Source organism: Ursus arctos, unplaced genomic scaffold, assembly GCF_023065955.2.
Source record: "Ursus arctos isolate Adak ecotype North America unplaced genomic scaffold, UrsArc2.0 scaffold_32, whole genome shotgun sequence".
NCBI lineage: Eukaryota > Metazoa > Chordata > Mammalia > Carnivora > Ursidae > Ursus > Ursus arctos.
Genome location: NW_026623008.1, coordinates 29,228,638 through 29,246,259, shown reverse-complemented (window position 1 = coordinate 29,246,259; position 17,622 = coordinate 29,228,638). Strand labels below are relative to the sequence as shown.

General features: G+C 54.1%; 1 protein-coding gene across 9 annotated transcripts in view; it reads right to left on the bottom strand.

Moving 5' to 3' along the window:
• MACF1 (microtubule actin crosslinking factor 1) overlaps positions 1-10,298 on the bottom strand; it is a 328,942-nt gene extending 318,644 nt beyond the window's left edge. For all 9 annotated transcript variants that reach the window (XM_044390486.3, XM_044390500.3, XM_048221817.2 and 6 more), the window contains exon 1: positions 10,064-10,298. In XM_044390486.3, the coding sequence (XP_044246421.2) occupies positions 10,064-10,283 (220 nt within the window). In that variant the 5' untranslated portion in view covers positions 10,284-10,298. The remainder of the gene's footprint in view (positions 1-10,063) is intronic.
• Between the last annotated feature and the right edge of the window lie 7,324 nt (positions 10,299-17,622).

The following is a 17,622-nucleotide window of genomic DNA, read 5'->3' as shown; positions in this document are numbered from 1 at the left end:
GAGTGAACCAGATGATCCTAAAATACTCGGCTGCCTGTGGCTTCTGACTAGCTAGAAAGCTAGAGTACTTAAGAAGAGAATATGCTTGTCTCTCACAGTATCCCCTACCTGTGCCTGGCAGTCAAAGCCCTCCATATTTTGACATCTGCTTTACTTTACAAGCTGGTCTCCCATGATACCCTCATGTGCGGCGTCTTCCCCTACAATGAAACTCCGAGCCTTTGCCTGGAATGTGCTCCACTCCCCAATTTCACCTAATGAAATCCTACCCACCTTGAAAGCTCACCCAAAAATGACATGAAGTTATTTTTAATCAACCCAGGTAGAAGAGGCTCTTCTCAAAATCCCAGCCGCAATTTCTTTCTCTCATTCCTGGGGCTCCAGCCGCATGTATTGTGGGTGTCTACATCACTGCCTCCTTAATATCCTGGTTCAGAAGTTCTTTGAGGCAGACACATCTCTTTCATCTTCCCTCATCATAGGACCTGACACAATGCTTTGCACCTAGTAGATGTTCAAGAAATATTTGCTGAAGGCATAGATGTCTCAACTGAGGACATTTGGGGGTGGGCGATGTGGGCTGGATCTGTGAGTCAAGACAGCTGAGCAGCCAATTCAGCGTCCACTCAGTGGCCAAGGGCTTCAGGTGCAGAGAAGAAAGAAGAAAGTGAAAAATTATTTCTCCTGCTAGTGCTCCTCCTCCAACCTCTAGAAGGTTTACTCCCAGCACTTCTTCAGCTTAGCTCCTACTGCATTATTTTACATGTGTTAATGGATGCTTTATAAATAAATTCTTTGCTAGTAGTGCGTGTGCGTGCAAGTGCGCGTGCACGTGTGTGTGCGCACGCGCTCTGTTCCTCCTTGCAGGGGTACGCTGTCTCCTGTGCCTTTTACATTCCCCAGTAGTAGCTGGAGCCCGACATTGAGGGGACTGCCCCAAGCCCTGTCCTTCAGCTAGATCTTGGAAGAAAATCATCCAGTTCTAGTCTCAGGACACCTGCCTCAAGGCTCAGCCCCATCAGCCTTTCCATTACCAGCCAAAACTCCCTTTCCGCCCAGCCCCTGGAAACATGTAACTAAGCTTTGCCTCCAGTTCCCCAGATCCGCTCTGGGGTAGGAAGCCTTTGCCCACCATCATGCTGCCCTCTTCTGTTCAGAAAGTGCAACGTCACTAGTTTAAGAGGTCTGGATGGTGCCAGCCACCCAGGAAGACAAGATCCCTGCCACAGGCAGCCCGTCACCATAGCAACCCTCAAAATGGTTACTCAGCCATCTGGGTTACCATAGCAACTGGCCAAGTCTCTCCACCTCAGCCTCTCCCTAGGCCTTCTCCCCTGGCTTGTCAGAGCCAATGCCAAAGAATCTCCAATCCTTACCGGGGAAATGAGCAGAAGCTGGACCCCTGATAGGCAGCTGTCCCGAAGGGGCGTGGAATGCCTCGCCCGCCAGGGGCTTCCCGAGGCACAGTGGAGATAATGGGAGTTAAGGCACTCTGTGAACCTTGAAGTGCTGCGCAGATGTTGGCTATTATTCAACTACCCTTCCTTGTAATGGGGGAGGCCGTGGGTTGCCCTAGGCAGAGCTAGAGCCATTCCCGGCTTGGCCCCTTACAGGCTGGGAGACCTTGAACAAGCTACGGGACTCTCTGGGTTTCTGTTCCATCTACTATGGCACATCTGCCTCCTAAAGTTGTTTTAAGGATGAGGTCAAATAAAGCACGTACGCCCAAACCCGGCATTGGGAACAGGAAAGCTGTTGGCCCCTCTGCAGTCTCCCAGGCTTTCTGTGACTTAGAACCATATTTTTTTTCTCTTTTGAAGGAAACGGGCTAATGTGAGCCCCACTCAGTCAACTGCACCCAATCTCCCTTCCTGTTCATCCTGTGTAGGGTCTCTTTGGTTCCTACCAAACAGGGCTGTAGGCACTCTGCACTCTTTGGGGGAACTGGGAGGCTCCCCAAATTAGGAGCTGTGGCTAACCCCTCCTCTTGAAATAACATTGCCTGGGGCACCTGGGTGGCTCAGTCGGTTAAGCATCTGCCTTCGCCTCAGGTCATGATCCTGGAGTCCCAGGACTGAGCCCCTCATTGGGCTCCCAGCTCAGCAGAGAGAGAGCCTGCTTCTCCCTCTGCCTCTCACCCCGCTCATGCTCACTCTCCCGCTCGCTCTCTTTCAAAAATATAGATAAAATCTTAAAAAAAAAAAAATCTCCTCATCCAGTACTACCTCAGGACAGAAACCTCTACAGCGGCAGTGACAGGCAGCCTGGAAGCTGAGCACAGATCCCAGAGAAGCCCCAGAGAGCGGGGGATGCTCACGTGGGCGGACCTGGGGCCCAGGCCCCTCTCACAAGACCAGAATCCTTCCTCTCTATGATTTTAAAGACTTCAATTCTATTGCATTTCAAGTCCAGTCTCTTAAGCTGAATCCTCGAAATCCATTTTCAGGGGACTTTCTTAATTACACTGGTAGGATCCTGATTCAAACCCAGGGTCCATAGGTTTGAAGTGGTTTAGGCAAAACAGACAGACACCATCCTCAGAAATCAAATTTCCAGACACAGATCTGGGAATGCTTGAGCCTAGCTCCACGTGCTCTGGGAGTACGGCATGAACCGCAAGCTGGAAGGGCCGGAGGATCAGATAAGCAACACTGGAAGGGACACATGATGCCTGGGGCCCTGGCATTCGGAAGTCAGAATCCCGCATGATGCCTCTGGGAAATGGGTTGAGTGGGATGGTTCTAGTTCAGATATGGCTACTGAGCAGATAAACCAATATATCGACTATGGGAGGGGGGCAATATAATAGTTTAACTGTGAGGAGGCGGAACTTCCATCTCTGTAACTGGGGAGGCAGAAGTGAGGTGCGTGAGTGAAATAAGATTGGCCATGAATTGATCATTCTTGAATCTGGGTGATGGGGGTTCACTACACTATTCCCACAACTTTGGTGTGTGTGAAATGTTCTGAAGACTGCAGGCAATTTGGAGTTAGGCCAACCTGAACCACAGCAATGGGGAACTCTGAAGGGCACAACGCACGTGGGGTGTTCCAGGGGGCGCCATACACATTCAGCAACGCTGAATCCCAGCTCCACCAGCAGCTTACCGTCTGACCTCAGACAAGGTCCTTCACCTCTCTTCTGCAAAGCGGGGAGAATAGCAACTAGTTCCCAGGATCCTTTGAGGACTGACTGATATAGGCACACATCTAGGACTCAATACACAGTGGCTTTTACAACTATTACTTACTAGGGGATCCCAGCTGGCACCAGCTCCTGGGAGCTCCTGGACTGAGTCCAGAGTTCAAATCCCCCAACCATCCTCTGAATTCTTTAATTCCTAACTCCTACTGGCTGTTCTCTCTTCATTTCCCTTCCTTCCTTTCTACTGAGGCCGAAGAGAGGAGAACAGGAATAGAAACAAACAACAGGGATATGCCCTTTCTCTTCAGGTTGTCCTGGCAAAGTCCTATTTCTTTCCCAAGGCCCAGATCAAATTCTATCATAGCACTAAGCTAGCAGTGGGGGCACAAGTAGGAGGAAGGCCTTCCCACTAGGAACTTCCAGATAACTCCGGCTTGCCATGTGCATGCAGCTCGGGCTGTATGCTAGCTGCCTGCTCGTGAGGGAGCTGGGTTCTGAAGCCCAGTCGGAGCCGAGCACAAAGCAGCTCTAGAAATATGTGGTAAACGAGTAGGTGCACGATCAATGAATAAGCAAGTAATGAATCAATGCATTCGTGAATTAGTGAACAAGTGTATGAGCAAATGAATGCTATTCATGAGAATGGTTAATGTGTATCTAGCGCTGATTACATAGCAAGCATTGGGCCAAGCACCTCACTCCCACTGTCTCATTTAACCCACCCCATGAGACTCCCACCCACAGTGGCACTCTTGCTCCCCCATTTTAACCGTGAGAAAGTGAGGCTCAGTGAGGTTTGTAATTTCCCAGGCTCACCCAACTGGCAAGTGATGGAACTGGAACTAGGACTCCAGCTGACTCCCAAAGCCATGCCCTTGAGTGAATGAATGGAAGAGTGAGCGCGGGAGGGAGGAAACGGGTAAGGAGGGAATGCAGAGGGAAAGGCATGTCCAGAGACACACCCACTGAGGCTCCAGGCAGAAACTTCCCCTGGACACAAGGCAAAAGCCTGGTATCTTCTTGGGTAGGGGTGAGGACAGAAACTTCCGTGCATCCTCACTTTAAAAGTTGCAGGGGCTGCCAGCCCGTCTCTGCAGCAGCATCCTAAGTCGAGGCAGCGATGGCAGCCAGGTGCACCGGCTCTGCTCCTGCAGGAGCGCCAAGGCAGAGCCAGGAAGCTGGCCCGCTTCTACCTGACAGGTGGCAATAGACAGACCCAGGGCCAAATCACAGCAGGTCCTAGCCGCAGCAAATGGCTGGACTTAGGATAAGCACTTTGGTGATGGTGGGTTATTAATAATCCCCCCGCCCGGATATGTTCACAGACGCCTTCCCAGGGGGAAGGCTGCTGGAACAAAAGAAAGTGCAGCCCTAGATTCCGCTGCACGGTCAGCTCCTCCGGCGGCATGTCATCTCTAACCCCGTGGGACTGAGAAACAACAGCCTTCCGCAGCCCCCAAACGAACCAGTCCTTCCTCCGCATTCCTAACCGCAGTCCTTAGCTTGCTTCAGAACAGAAAGACATGAGTCAGACTGCCTTTCCAAACCTGTCTCCATGTCACCTGGGAAGTCACTAGAAAATCATGATGGGAAACTAACGGCACAAAGCCAACACCTTGCAATATGGCAACCACCTTCCTTCACCAGCTGGGGTCCCACAAAGACCCTGAGCCTCAGAGAAAAGACAGTCGGGCTGTCTTTTCTGCTGCCTGCACAAAATCCTGCCCACGTGGTCACTTTCCATCCCCGCAGCTACTGTGACCCAGATTCACTTTCAAAGGGCTGGGGCTGAGCTGGTGGTGTGTAGCTACAATCCATTCTGCCCCACTTTCATGGGACTCCCTGCTCCTGTCTCCTGCTACTGAAACCAAGCTCCAGGACAGGATCAGGGACTCCCAGGATACTACCAGAAAAGAGTGGAGAAGCTAGGAAGGAAGAGAAGCCTCCTTGGGTGCACAGGTCAAAGAGCCTGGGGCAAGCAAGACTGGTGGCTCTGGAGTAAGGGTTCCCAGTGGAATTGTTTTTAGGGCTCCCTTTCCCACCCCTGCATTCCTTTCTTCCCAAATTGGCTTGGCCAGAAAAAAACCATTTCCACCTGCCCTCTGACAAAGCCCTAGTGTGAACAAAAGAAAGGGATGAATTAAGAGGCCTGGAGCCCCTCCCTTGCTCACCTAGGAAACTGCTGCCTTCCACGAGACTCCACTGCGTCTTCTAGTGGCTCAGAGAACTTAACAGGGAATGACAGGCTAAGTGCAGTAATGGGCATGTTAACCCGTGTTTGTCTAACACATTCTGACTCTCATTCAATGATCATTCAAAGCAAATGCCATCATCTCCCTTTTACAGATAAGGAAACTGAGGCTCTAAGAAGTGAAGTCATTCGCCCAAGTTTTCTGACTCCAGGTCCACTTGCCTCCATAGGGCCTGGAACCTCGCTGGGGCTAAATCCACTTTTTTTTTTTTTTTTAATTGAATGGATGAATGAATGAATGAACAAGCAAAGAGGCTCCTTGTCAGAGCTTCCATCCTGGAGGAGAGATGCATGGGCGCAGAGAAGCAGGCCCCTCCCTCTGACCAGGCATGTGCTCTCAAAGGCTGTCTGCCCAAAGGTAAGCCCTTGAGAGACTCCAGCAGCTGAGCTGAGCTGAGCTCTGAAAGCAGGGCAAACCAGCATCAGAACTGCATCTCACGGCCCTCACTGGGCTTGTAGATTCTAGTAAGCCCATGCTCTCAGAGTGAGATCCTGGGGCAACACCAAGGAAGGGTAAGATGGGACTCCTAAGTACAGTGACCTCTAGATCTGGTGGTGGAAACAATGAACTTTCATATAAGGTCAACTGAAACAAGGGCTGGGCAGAGATAAAACTGCTTTCTGACTGGAGGGATCAGGGAAGGCTTCCTGCAGGAGGCCACACTGGAGCAGATGATGATTTCACCAGCACCTGCAGAGGGGCCCCCAAGAACAAATCCTACAGATGATTTCTACTGGTTAACTTGGAGGCCAATCCCTAGCCCTGCGTCCCTGTGCTCCCCTCTTTCACGATGCACGCAGGACTGTAATTATTTTTTCCCTGCTATCTTCTCAACCAGACTGAGCTCCGTGAAGAAGGGACCACAGCTTCAGCCATCTTTGAATATCAATGCCAAGAACAGGGAGGGTCCTGAAGCTGTGATGTTAGATGGATGAATACCCGATGGATACATGGGTGGTGAATTCCTCCTGCACCCAGCCCAGCCCCAGCCCAAAGGGAACCCCTTCTTCCAGACACTTTACTGCCGTCTGCAGGAAATTCGTCATCATAAATACACAATTCCACAATGACAAAAAGTAGGAATGGCGCCCCCTACAACTGTACAGTGTGCAACAGTGGGACACTCTGTCCTGCTCCCGGCTTTTCCCCGGAGGAGGCGGGGGGCTCCCCACAAGCCCCAAGAGATAAAGCCTTCTTTCCTCTCCTGTGGGGTTGTGCTGCTTGCTAGAGTACCTTCCCCAGTCCCTCCCATTCCTTGTTGCACCCCCACACGAGTAAGGATATCCCTAAAGCTGTTCGCCGACAACAGAGAGCCAGAGTTCTTCAAAGAGGCAAAGTTTCGGAGATCTTTGCCTTTTTATAGGCCAGAGACCTCTCCCAGAAGTGATCAGAAGGGCTCTCAGGTGAGTCTGGAGACCAGCTCAGCTTTTTAGACTGTCACCTGCAGAAGATTCAGCCTGGCCTGGTTGCCACACATTGCCTAAGGAAATGGAAGTAGCAGTGTGCCCAGAGTCAGAGGACTGTCTCTACCAGGGTGTGACTACAGGCAAGTTGCTTAAATCCTCTGGGCCTCAGATCCTAACACATGTCCTACCCAACTCACAATTATTGTGGAATCTCTATGCAAACCAAAACACGGATCAACAGAAATAGGCTTTCTTGTTAATGGACTATTGTTCCATTGTAATGCGGCTAGGCTTAAGGAGTTGAGAATAGGGCTGGCCAAGGAGAGAGAAACTGGCGGGAAAGGATGAGGATGGGAAGAATCGGGTTACAGCATGTATGGAGCCCCCAGAACCTGTCTGGGCTTTGTAGACTGAGATCAGCGGGTTTCTCAGCCCTGACATGCCTCTCCAGTCCGACATGTGTGACCAGCAGGGGCCCCCTCCCCATCAGGCCTCTCAAGCACAGGACACTGAATGGGGCCGGGGAAGGAGGGAGGTCTCTCTATTTGGTAAGACTGATTCAGACACCCCCACTTGGCTTCACACTCAGACCCATGGGGAAGAGAAAACTGCACGGGCCACAGCCGGCTTCCAGGGCCAGACTGAGTTCATTTCCTCCCAGAATGAAAGTTGTAACTCCAGAGGGCCTCAGAGCACCCAGGGTCTCCCAGACATGCCCTTCCTGCACCTCACAGGAAGCAGTCCCTGCAGAAGCCAGGCTGCCTTTTAACTAACCCTGGTCGAGCCCCCACCACGCTCCAAAATCACAGCAAGATTTCAGCCAGGCCCTGAAGCAGCCGTCCCGCCTCTTCTCTGCTGCTAACGAAACACGCCCAACTGCAGCACCCGAGTTATTTTTAACCATGACAGTCTCCACATTTTCAGCCTCCTTTGCCCAGCCCCCTCCTCAAGACTGTCATTTGGCAGCATCAGGAGGTAGAGAAGATCAGCATGGATGCCGGAAACACAACACTCTCCTCTGCTTAGCTGACCCAGTAGCATCTTTAGGGATGTTGCCTGGGGCCGAAGCCCTCTCAAGTCCGCTCCACTTCTGTTCTAGACTTAATGTTAAACAGCGGGCAAATCATCCCGTGGGGCCCCTCAGAGCAGCCTGGAAGGGGAAATCATCACAAAGGGACCTCAAAGTATGTCCACGTGGTGGAGGATGGGGCTGGAGAGCATATGGAGGGAGAAGGAAGACGCCCTCAGGAAAATGAGAGCTTTGTGGGTCCTGAGACCCCTTGGTCGGGGCCCTTCAAGGCTGGAGACAAGTAAAGGCCTTTCGGCATCCTAGAGACAGCTGAGAAACTCTACGGATTGGCTGATGCCACAGGCCCAAAGTCCTTTCTCCAAGGGCTTCCTATTGCCCACAAAAGGAGTGCAAACTCTCCAGCCTGCCTGCCAGGTCTCCTCCTTGGAGATTCACCTCTGCTAACCCCCCTCCCCCAGGACTTAAGCCCACAGAACCCTCTCCTTACCTAGCACCCCATCGCAGCCCACTGCCTGCTCCTGATCACAATCGGTCACATAATCCCCCCTAAACCCTCCTCGCACTCCTTCAGTCATTCGGGGCTGGTTAACCCAACAGAAGGCCCCATCAAGTAGCTGGGGGCAAACACATACACAAGACACAGGCGGTGTTGCTAACAGTCCCGAGGGAGTGACGGGTTCCCTGGGGGATAACTGCCATACCGTACAAGGGAACACAGGGGAGGGAAAAGTATGAATACGAGAGCGGGGGAGAGAGCTCTGGATACCACTGGGGGTATTGGGGACAGACGAGGCAGCACTTTCCCAGTGCCTTGCAGAGAAGAAAGCTAAAGTGTGGAGGTCTGAGCCTGCAAGACGCACAGCTCTAGGGATCAAGGTAGAGCTCAAGGTGGCAAGGTGCTTAGAGGCGGAGATAACACAGGTGAAGCTCGCGAGGGGCCTGATTTCAGGGGCCTCTACTCCCCGGGCCGGGAAGAGCCAAAGAAGGCTGAGAAGCTGCTGAGTAACAAACAGGATCAGGTTTGTATTTTAGAACAAAATACCCTTGTGAGTCACCAGGAGGAGGGGCGAGCCGGCGAGGAGAACTGCTGAGATGCAGGTTGGAAGGTCCAGGTGCGAGGGGACAAAGCAGAGGCGGGCCGGGGGCATTATTTGAGAGACACAAAAGAGGCAGCAGGACAGGCCTTGGTGATGGAATGAAAGCGGGTGATGTCACTGAACTAACTGTCGGCCCCGCTTTGTCTCATTTTGCCTCTGCACTCTGGCCCCGCTGTCTGCCGGGGACGCTGAGCACAGCCCCGGAGGCGGCTCTGGACGCCCTCCGAGGAAGCAGCAGAGGGAGCACTCGGCAACGCTCCCCTCTCCTGAGCCAGAAACCGTGCTGAGAGCTTCACATCCATGATCTCATCTCATCCTCAAGGCAGCTCTGCACGGGAAGCTGTCTTACTGAAGCCGAGGAAAGTGAGGCTCAGACAGGACAAGAGACTTGCCTAGAGCCACACAGCCGGCCGGTGGCAGGACCACAGTCCAGCGCCTCGCCTCCCTGCCTGCGGAGTCTGTGCTCCTAACCGCTGCCCTGCACGCTCAGCTGTTTGGCAAAGGAGAAGCGGGCATCGCTCACGGCAGGGGGCAGCCCCAGCCCCGGCTGGCAGGGAGGGTAGGTGTTACCACATTTGCAGAAAGCAATGTGAGTGAAACTGCCCTCTCCGAGGACTTATTCCAAGGAAATAACTAGACAGAAGTCAAGTGTTAGTATTCATAAAGATGTTCTCTGCAGCACTGTCTATTATGGTAAAAAAAAAAAAAAAGTAGAAAATGAGTAGGATTTTTAAAATCATGAAATGTTACGCAGCCTTTATAAATGGTAACTCTAAAGCCTAAGGTATAATATGAAAAATCACTTGGGTATAAGAGTAAGTGAAAAAAAGTCAGCTCCAGAATGGTAGGTAAGCCATGAAGGCAACTGCGTGGGGACAAAGACAGAAAAGGTGCAAAAAGGGAAACAGGTCTCCAGCTAGCTCCCGGGGATGAGAAGCGGCACATTCTACTCGGTCGGCTTTTTCTTTAACGTTATTCCATCCTCTTTCCAACAGTAATAATGCCAAACTGGAATCCAGCTGGCTTTTCAGAGCGCCCCGAGGGGCCCCCCCGCGCGACTCGCCCCCAGCCCGTGGACACGGGCCCAGTGTGGCCCTGCCTCCCGCCGCCCGGCTCCCCCGAGCCTCTCTTACCGGCCACTCTGACCACGGCCCGCTCCGCAGGGTCCAGCACCGAGTCCTGGCTCTTCCGCTTTTTCTGCTCATGCAGCGGCAGGTTCCAGGGTAAGGTGTCCCCCGGGGGGCATGGGGACAGGCTCCCTGACCTCTCGCTCCTGTAAGATCGCTCGCTCCGGCAGGACCGCTCGCTCCGGCAGGACCGCTCGCTGAGCGTTTCTTCGTCTGAGGAAGACATCGCCCAGGCAGGGCCGCCGCGGGAGGGCCTGGGAGCCCAGGGGCAGGAGAGCTGTGGGAGAGAGGAGGGCACGTGAGCAGGCGAAGGGCTCGGCCGTCTAAGGCGCCCGGGACTTGGGAAGCAGGTGCTCGTCCTAGTTCTGCCACTGACTGGACCTCTTCGCCTCTCTGAATTTCAGTGTCTTCATCTGGAAACTGGGATGATGATAACACGGCAAAACGAACTCACGGGGCTTGAGAGAAATCCCAGGAGGTAATACGCATGGAGATGTTAATAAATCTGAAAATACTCAGGGCGCCCGGGTGGCTCAGTTAGGGGAACGTCCGACTCTTGGTTTGGTCTCAGGTCATAATCTCAGGGTCGTGGGTCCAGGCTCTGGTCAGGCTCTGAGCTCAGCAAGGAGTCTGCAGGAGATTCTCTTTCTCCTTCTCCCTCGGCCCCTCCCCCCCCACTCTCTCTCTCTCAAAATAAATAAAATCTTAAAAATAAATAAAAAAATAAATCTGAAAACAGTCTGTAAAAGTTAAGCTCCTATTACTAGCAACAGCTATTATTGTTATTGGTACATTTGGAGCTTTCAAGTCCCACAGATCGTAAGACGTGGATTCAAGTTCTACCTTGGGGAAGCCATTTGACCTCTGAGCCTCAGCAATCTCATCTATAAAGTGGGCATGACGACAGCACCTACACCTCACAGGATTGTTTGCAAGGCACAAATGAGCTCCTGCAGGTAGAGCGCTAACCAGTGAACGGTGTCTAATAAGCACTCAATGAACAGCATCTACTGTTACGTTCCTGTTCGACCTACCTTCCAGGAATGTTGTAAGGGTAAAGTGGGGCAGCAGATGGGAAGGATTTTCAAAAAGCTAAAGCACGATCTCACTGGCAGGCATGAAACAAAGCACGAGCTAGAATAGACAGAAATTCTACATTTCTCCCATTCCATCTCTGGCCAGTCTATTGGGAAAAGTACTGATCTTGAAATAAGACCGACCTGCGTGCGTATCAACTCTGGTCTGGCCACTTTACCACTGGTGTGGTCTGGGGCAACTCACTTCACCTCTCTGGGACTCAGTTTCCTCATCTGCAAAATGGGGGCAATATTTCACCTTAGAGGATGTTTTAAGAACACAGTGAAATGCAAATATAAAACTGGCTGGCATCACAATGGGCGTTAGATAAAATGTCCATTTGCTTATTCCAAGGGCTGCTGAGGGAATACGTGGCACAGCGTGGGGATGGGGGAGCTGGTACAGAAAGTCGGTTTTTCTGGTCAGTTTAGCTAGTGGAGAGATCTGAATGGAACACAACCACTCTGGGGCCAGCTGGGCTCCACTGGCCAGACCAGGCAGCCGTCCCTCAGCCAGGCCAAACTCACTTCCCAGAACCATCTGCTACACATGGGCCACCATCCCAACCGCCTCATCACACCGGGATGGTGCATGCCTTCAGCTACCAGCCTCCCTGCAGGCCCCAAATCCAGCTCAACTAACCAGCTCTCACTTTGGCTCTAGGGTCCAGGTGGGCAGGAGACTGTCGGCTTTCCCTTATGGGGAATACTGGCACCTAGGGCTGTGTGGAGAGCATGAGGTGGCCCAAATGGCTGGACACCGTGGGTCTCTGGGCGCAGCTCCTCCCGGATTCTGGGAACCTCAGCCTGGAGGCAGCAAGGGGCAGGGACAGGGTCACTGGCAGAGCCCCACCATAAGCACAGAATGTGAAGAGATAACAAAAGAAACAGCAAACGGTTACAGGAGGCCTCCAAGCAGCCTCGGGCAGACGGAACAGCCCTGCCAGGGCACCTCCTGTGCCAGAAGCATTCGGGCCCTCTTCCCATGGAACATCAAGAAGGAATCCAGCCACGGAAGGCAGAAAGGAAAGAACCCAGGTTTTGGCACAGCTTTGCCTTTTATCCTAGCATTTACCCCCTCCCCGCAATTACTTCTGGTGCCCGCCTCCCACAGCCAGGTCGGATGCCGAAGCGACTGCCCCGGCCTCGGAGGAAATTCAGGCGAGGCTTCCTTCCCTACGGTCACCCGGGGCCAGGAAAACGCCCCTCCTCTCAGACCACCTGCTTCAAGCCAGAACCGCCCATTCCTCCCTAAGACGCCCATTTACTACAAAGGCCGGCATGTCCCCGGCCTCTTCCCGAGGAGAGCGTCCCTCCCCGGCTCTACCCCGGTCAGTCTGCCTACCCTCGCAAACACCTGTTTGACCTCGGGGCTCTCGCCCCACCCCTCGGTCACCTGAGTCACTCCATCAGCCCCCGATTCACCGGAGCGCGCGCCCACGCCCCCAACCCACTCCCAAGGCCGTAGGCCCGGTGCGCGACGGACACCTCACCTGGCTCGCCCGCTGCGGCCCTCCCGCCCCCGGCCCCCACCCCTTCCCCGCGGTGGGGGAGGGGCGCGCCCGGGAGCCCGGGGCGCCGCGGGTGGGTCCGCGTGCCCGCCGCGCGCGGCTGACAAAGAGCGGGGCCGCGCCATGCGGACGCGCGACCGAAGGCCGAGCGGGTGCCGGGGCCCGCGGCGGAGATCTGGGGCCGGGAAGCGTCCTCCCGGGCCGGGCCCCGGCCGCTCCCGCAAGCTGTCTCGCCCGGCCCGGGAGGGCTCAGTGTCCCATCTTCCCGGAGAACACGCCTCCCCCTGGCCCGGGCAGCGTCCGCCGCGGGGAGACCCCCAGCCCCGCGCGCTCGGCGCTCCCCCGCCCCGGCCGCTGGGGCTGCAGGTGCGAGGCCCGGGCGGCCGCGATGCCCGCGCCTGTCAACCCGCCTTCCCGCTGCCGCCGGCCGCCCGGGCTCGGGCGCGGCCGCCCCGCGCCATCCAGCACCGCGCCCCGCCGCCGCCGCGCACCCGCGGACAGGCAGGGAGCCTGCAGCCAGCCCCGCGCCCCGCGCCTTACCCTGGGAGCCGGAGCAAGGGAGACCGGCCGGCAGCAGCAGCAAAGGCGGCGGCGGCGGCTGGGCGCGCCCCGGGCTGAAGCTCAGCGGAGCCGAGGGGAGCGGCTCCCACAATGGCCGAGCTCGCGGCGCCGAGCCCCCCGCCCCCCGCGCCCTAGCGGCAGCGGCTGAAGCAGAGCCGGCGCAGCCGCCCAACCCGCTCCCCCACCCCCGGCGCCGACGCCGCCCCCCGCCCCCCGATGCACGCTCCCCCCGCCCTGCACCCCACCCGCGGCCGCTGCCTTGCTCCCCGCGCGCCCCTGCCCGGCCGCAGCCCGGCGCCACCTCCGCGCTGCCCCCCGCGTCCTCTTGCTGCCCCCGGGCCCTCTCTCTGGGTCCCTCCCTCCGCAACTCCTCCCGTGCGGCCGCCGGGTCCCGGGCCAACTCACACCCCCACATTCCCCGCCCTGTGCTCCCGCGCCCTCTCCGCCGGGGCCCCGCGGCCGCTCGCTGACCCGGGTCTGGCTCCCCCGCCCGCCCCTTTGAAGCTCCTCACCGCGGGTCCCCGAGTCGCTGTCCCAGGCTGCCGGGCTGTCGCTCAGCACGGACCTGGTTCTTGAACGGCCCATTCCCCTTCCTGCCCCTCCTCTGCCCGCTTCCCCCAAACCCACATTCTTTCCCTGCTCCTGGGGCTTCTGCTTCCGCTCCGGAGAGCGCCCAAGCCGGTCCGCATACCCGCTGGGCTTCTGGATCTGAGTGTAGGAGGGGTCAGGAGGCCCCATCTTCCCCACGGGGTAAAGGGCAGAGGGGAGCCAGGCCCAGGAGGCAACTCAGACTCTTGTTTAGACAGCACCGGCTCCATTCTGAGCCTCTGAAGAGGCTGCATCTCCTGAGAAAACATTTATCGAGCTGCTTCTGCATGCTCCGCCTAGTAATACAGAAAATACGAGCCAGGAATGCCTTCGGTGCTTTCATAGCACAGATAGTGAATATCTTCGGAGAAGGGAGGGTATTTGCCTCAAGTCACTCCACTAGTAGCCTGCATAGCGACAGCTACTATTTGGGTGTGCCTCCTGGGGGACCATGCAAGGACCATTCCTGGGTCATGCCGTATCTGATTCTCACAATCCTGTTCATTCGGCCTTTCAACAAATAGATGTACTGAACATCTACCATGTGCCAGGCCCTGGTCTCCGTGCTAAGAATACAATAATAAGCAAGGTGCATTTGGTCCCTACCCACTGACTCCACTGGACCTAGCAGTACAGACAGAGGACAGAAATCACAGTGCACCCCTTGAGGCAGTGTTATGATCTTCAATTTCTGGATGTAGAAACTAAGACTAGATAATTTACTCAGTCATCCAGGACGAAAAGTAGCTGGTTCAGACTAGAATCCATGTCCTCATGGGTTCCTTTTCACTGTAAAGGTTAGTAGAATGTGAGTGGGACTAACTTAGAGGCTCTTGAACTTCAAGCTAAGAAATTTGGTGTAAGTTATATGGTAAGAGCAGCCAAGGAAGGAAGGAAAGCAGAAGAGTGAAAGTGACCCAAGGACAGGCACAAGATGGGTGAGGGTGGTTATGCCAGAAGACTAGTGCAATAGTCCCAGCAAAAGGGAATGAGGCTCTGATCCCAGGAAGGGACAATGGGGTTGGGAAGGGAGGGATTTCCACCCAATGACACCTTCTAGGTTTCTGTCTGAATGCATTCTCCCATATTAAATAAAGGAAAGGAACCACCATTATTAAATTTCTTAAGTGCTGGGCAATGCCCCGGGGAATTTTGTGTACATTATCTTGTTAAACCCTCCCCATAACCCTGCGCAGTAGGTATCTTTATTATTCTCATTTTACAATAAAGAAACAGAGACTCTGAGAGGTTAAACGACTTGCTGATGGCCACAAAGCAAGCTAGTGTTAGGGCTTGGGTTAAAGCCCAGGCCTGTCTCTAAATCTCATGCTACTGGAACCATTGCTCTCTACCATCTGAAGCCAAGGCAAAGACTCTAAATCTCATGCTACTGGAACCATTGCTCTCTACCATCTGAAGCCAAGGCAAAGACTCCAGGTCCTTTAATTCAGCCAAGGGTTCTTCACTGCGGACCACAGGTACCTTTTAGACTTCCAGAGAAAGGTCAGGGGTCCCCAAATGTAACCCAAAGCATAGCTGGGTTGGTAGCTCAGGTCCCTGTGTGGGACATCTCTCCCCAGAAGCCTGCAGAGGCCTCAGCCCAGGAGAATTTGGCCGCCCAGTTGGAAAGTTCCTGTGGGGATGGGTTGAGAAACCATGAGGCAGAAGCAGAAGGGCAAAAAACCCTTCTCCGGTGAGAGGGTAACGTGGGTGCCAAGGGGAAGACGTAGCAAGAGTGCCGGTGGCTGGGTGTGCAAGTGATTCCGGGGCTGGGGCTGCGGCCCGCGCTCCAGAGACAGGACCAGCCGGGGAGAGCTCCTGGCAGGGCTGTCTCATCACCTAGGCAGCCTGAAGTCCCTCTCTGACTGGAGAGCATCGGAAGGTCTGCCTCCTCTCAACCTCATTGTCCTTCCCAAATCTGACCACCAATCCTGTCCTGAATTATTCATGCTGTGGGCTGTGAGAAGGTGGAGCTTCCAGAGGCTTCGGGACTTAGGACCTAGGACATTCCGCTGTGTCTCCCCGGGGCTCTAGCTCCAGCAGTGCTGCCGGGGATTGAGCTGCTGGTAGGATTTGCCGAGCTTTTTGCAGCTGGCAGCTGGCCAGTAACCTTGGGCTACTGGGCTTCGATTCATTTCAGCCAGTCTTTTATTGAGGGATACTATGTGCTGGGAACAGTTCTGCGTCCTGTCGGGACACAGAAGTGAATCTGATCAGGTCTTTGTCCTTGAGGATTTGAGGCATAGTGGAGGGGGAAGACACTTAAAAATTATTCCCTTCTACCATGTCCTCTGGGTTTGGTAAGTGTTCCCCTCTACTGTCCCCCATTTCACCAACTGAAGACCTCTGCTAACTCCCTCCAGAAGTTAGTGGCCTTGGAACTAGGGAGCCTCACACCCCAAACACCTGGGCAGGGTTCTCTCCTCGGAGGGGCACCAAAACAACCTCTTACCCAGGACTATTTGGAGTCCTGAACTTGGCCCCAGACTGGCTTGGGCCCCTAGGTTTCCAGCCACATCAGAAAAACGACACTCGCTCTCGAATCCATCCATTCAGCAAACACTAATTAAGCATGGATTCAGTGCCAAGCACCCAGCTTTGTTCTGTGCGGCTGGTTCAAAACCAAATCACACAGGCATGGCCCCCGTTCTCATGCTGCTCACAGTCTTGGTGGGGAGACAGACAAGCAAAAGGGCAATTATACTTCAAGGATGGTGCGGAGATGGGGAGGGGGGATGTACAGGGCTCTGGGGGGGAGCCAGAACAGGGACACTTCCTAGAAGTTTGAGGCCAGATAATTTTACCAGGACTTTCATCCCTGTCTTTCTAGGTCTTTGCTTAAATGGAAACTCTTCCAGTCACCTATCTACATCTTCCATACTGGCTTGTCCTTCCACTTTGTCCTCTATCCCAACCTATTCCCCTGGACCCTTTGGCAGCAGACAGGTGTCCGATGGAAGGTGGAGGTAAACATGGACCTGAGTAGAGGCTGGAGGCCTGTGAAGTAATGCTATCCAGAGGCAAGAGCACAGGCTCCCCAAACTTGGAGGGACTTTGAAAATTTCTAAGTTCTGCCTAGAACATTTCCCTCCCACCTTTCACTGAGTGATTCCTCACATCCGGACACTGATGACATCCAGATTTGTATCCCATCTGTATCTCATCTCGGCTGCAGGTTCAGATCCAATTGCCTCCTTGACACCCCTATCCCCATCCAGATATCTGACAGGCATCTCAAATTCACAAAGTCCCACATAGTGCTCCTGGTATCTGCCCCTACCGCCCACAAAACTCCCCCTCCCCATCTCTGCCATCTCAGAAAAAATGGCCCCACTACCTACCCAGGTTCTCAAGTCAAAGATCTAGTAGTTACTCTTGATTTTTCTCTCATTCTCTTCCACATCAGCAAGGGCTGACAAACTACCTCCATAATGGATCCTGAACTCATCCACTTCTTCCATCTTTCTATGACCACCTTAATCCGTCATTCACCTGGACAACTGTTCTAGCCTTCTGAATGCTCTTCCTGTTTCCACTCTTGCTCCCACCCACTTCAACCCATGAAGCAGCCAAGAGTGAACCTTTTTTAAACATAAATCATGTCATGTCGCCCCACACACAGTTCCAAGTAGCACTTAGAATAAAATATAACTCCTTATAATGGTCCATAATGATCTGGCCCTTGCTTAGATCTAATCTCAAGACCCCTTGCTCACTGGATTCCAACACATCACACCTTCTTTCTGTTCCTCTCACAAGCGAATCTCATTCCCATTTTAGGGCTTTGCAAAGCTGTCTTAGCTGCCTGGAATTCCTTTCTCTAAAATGT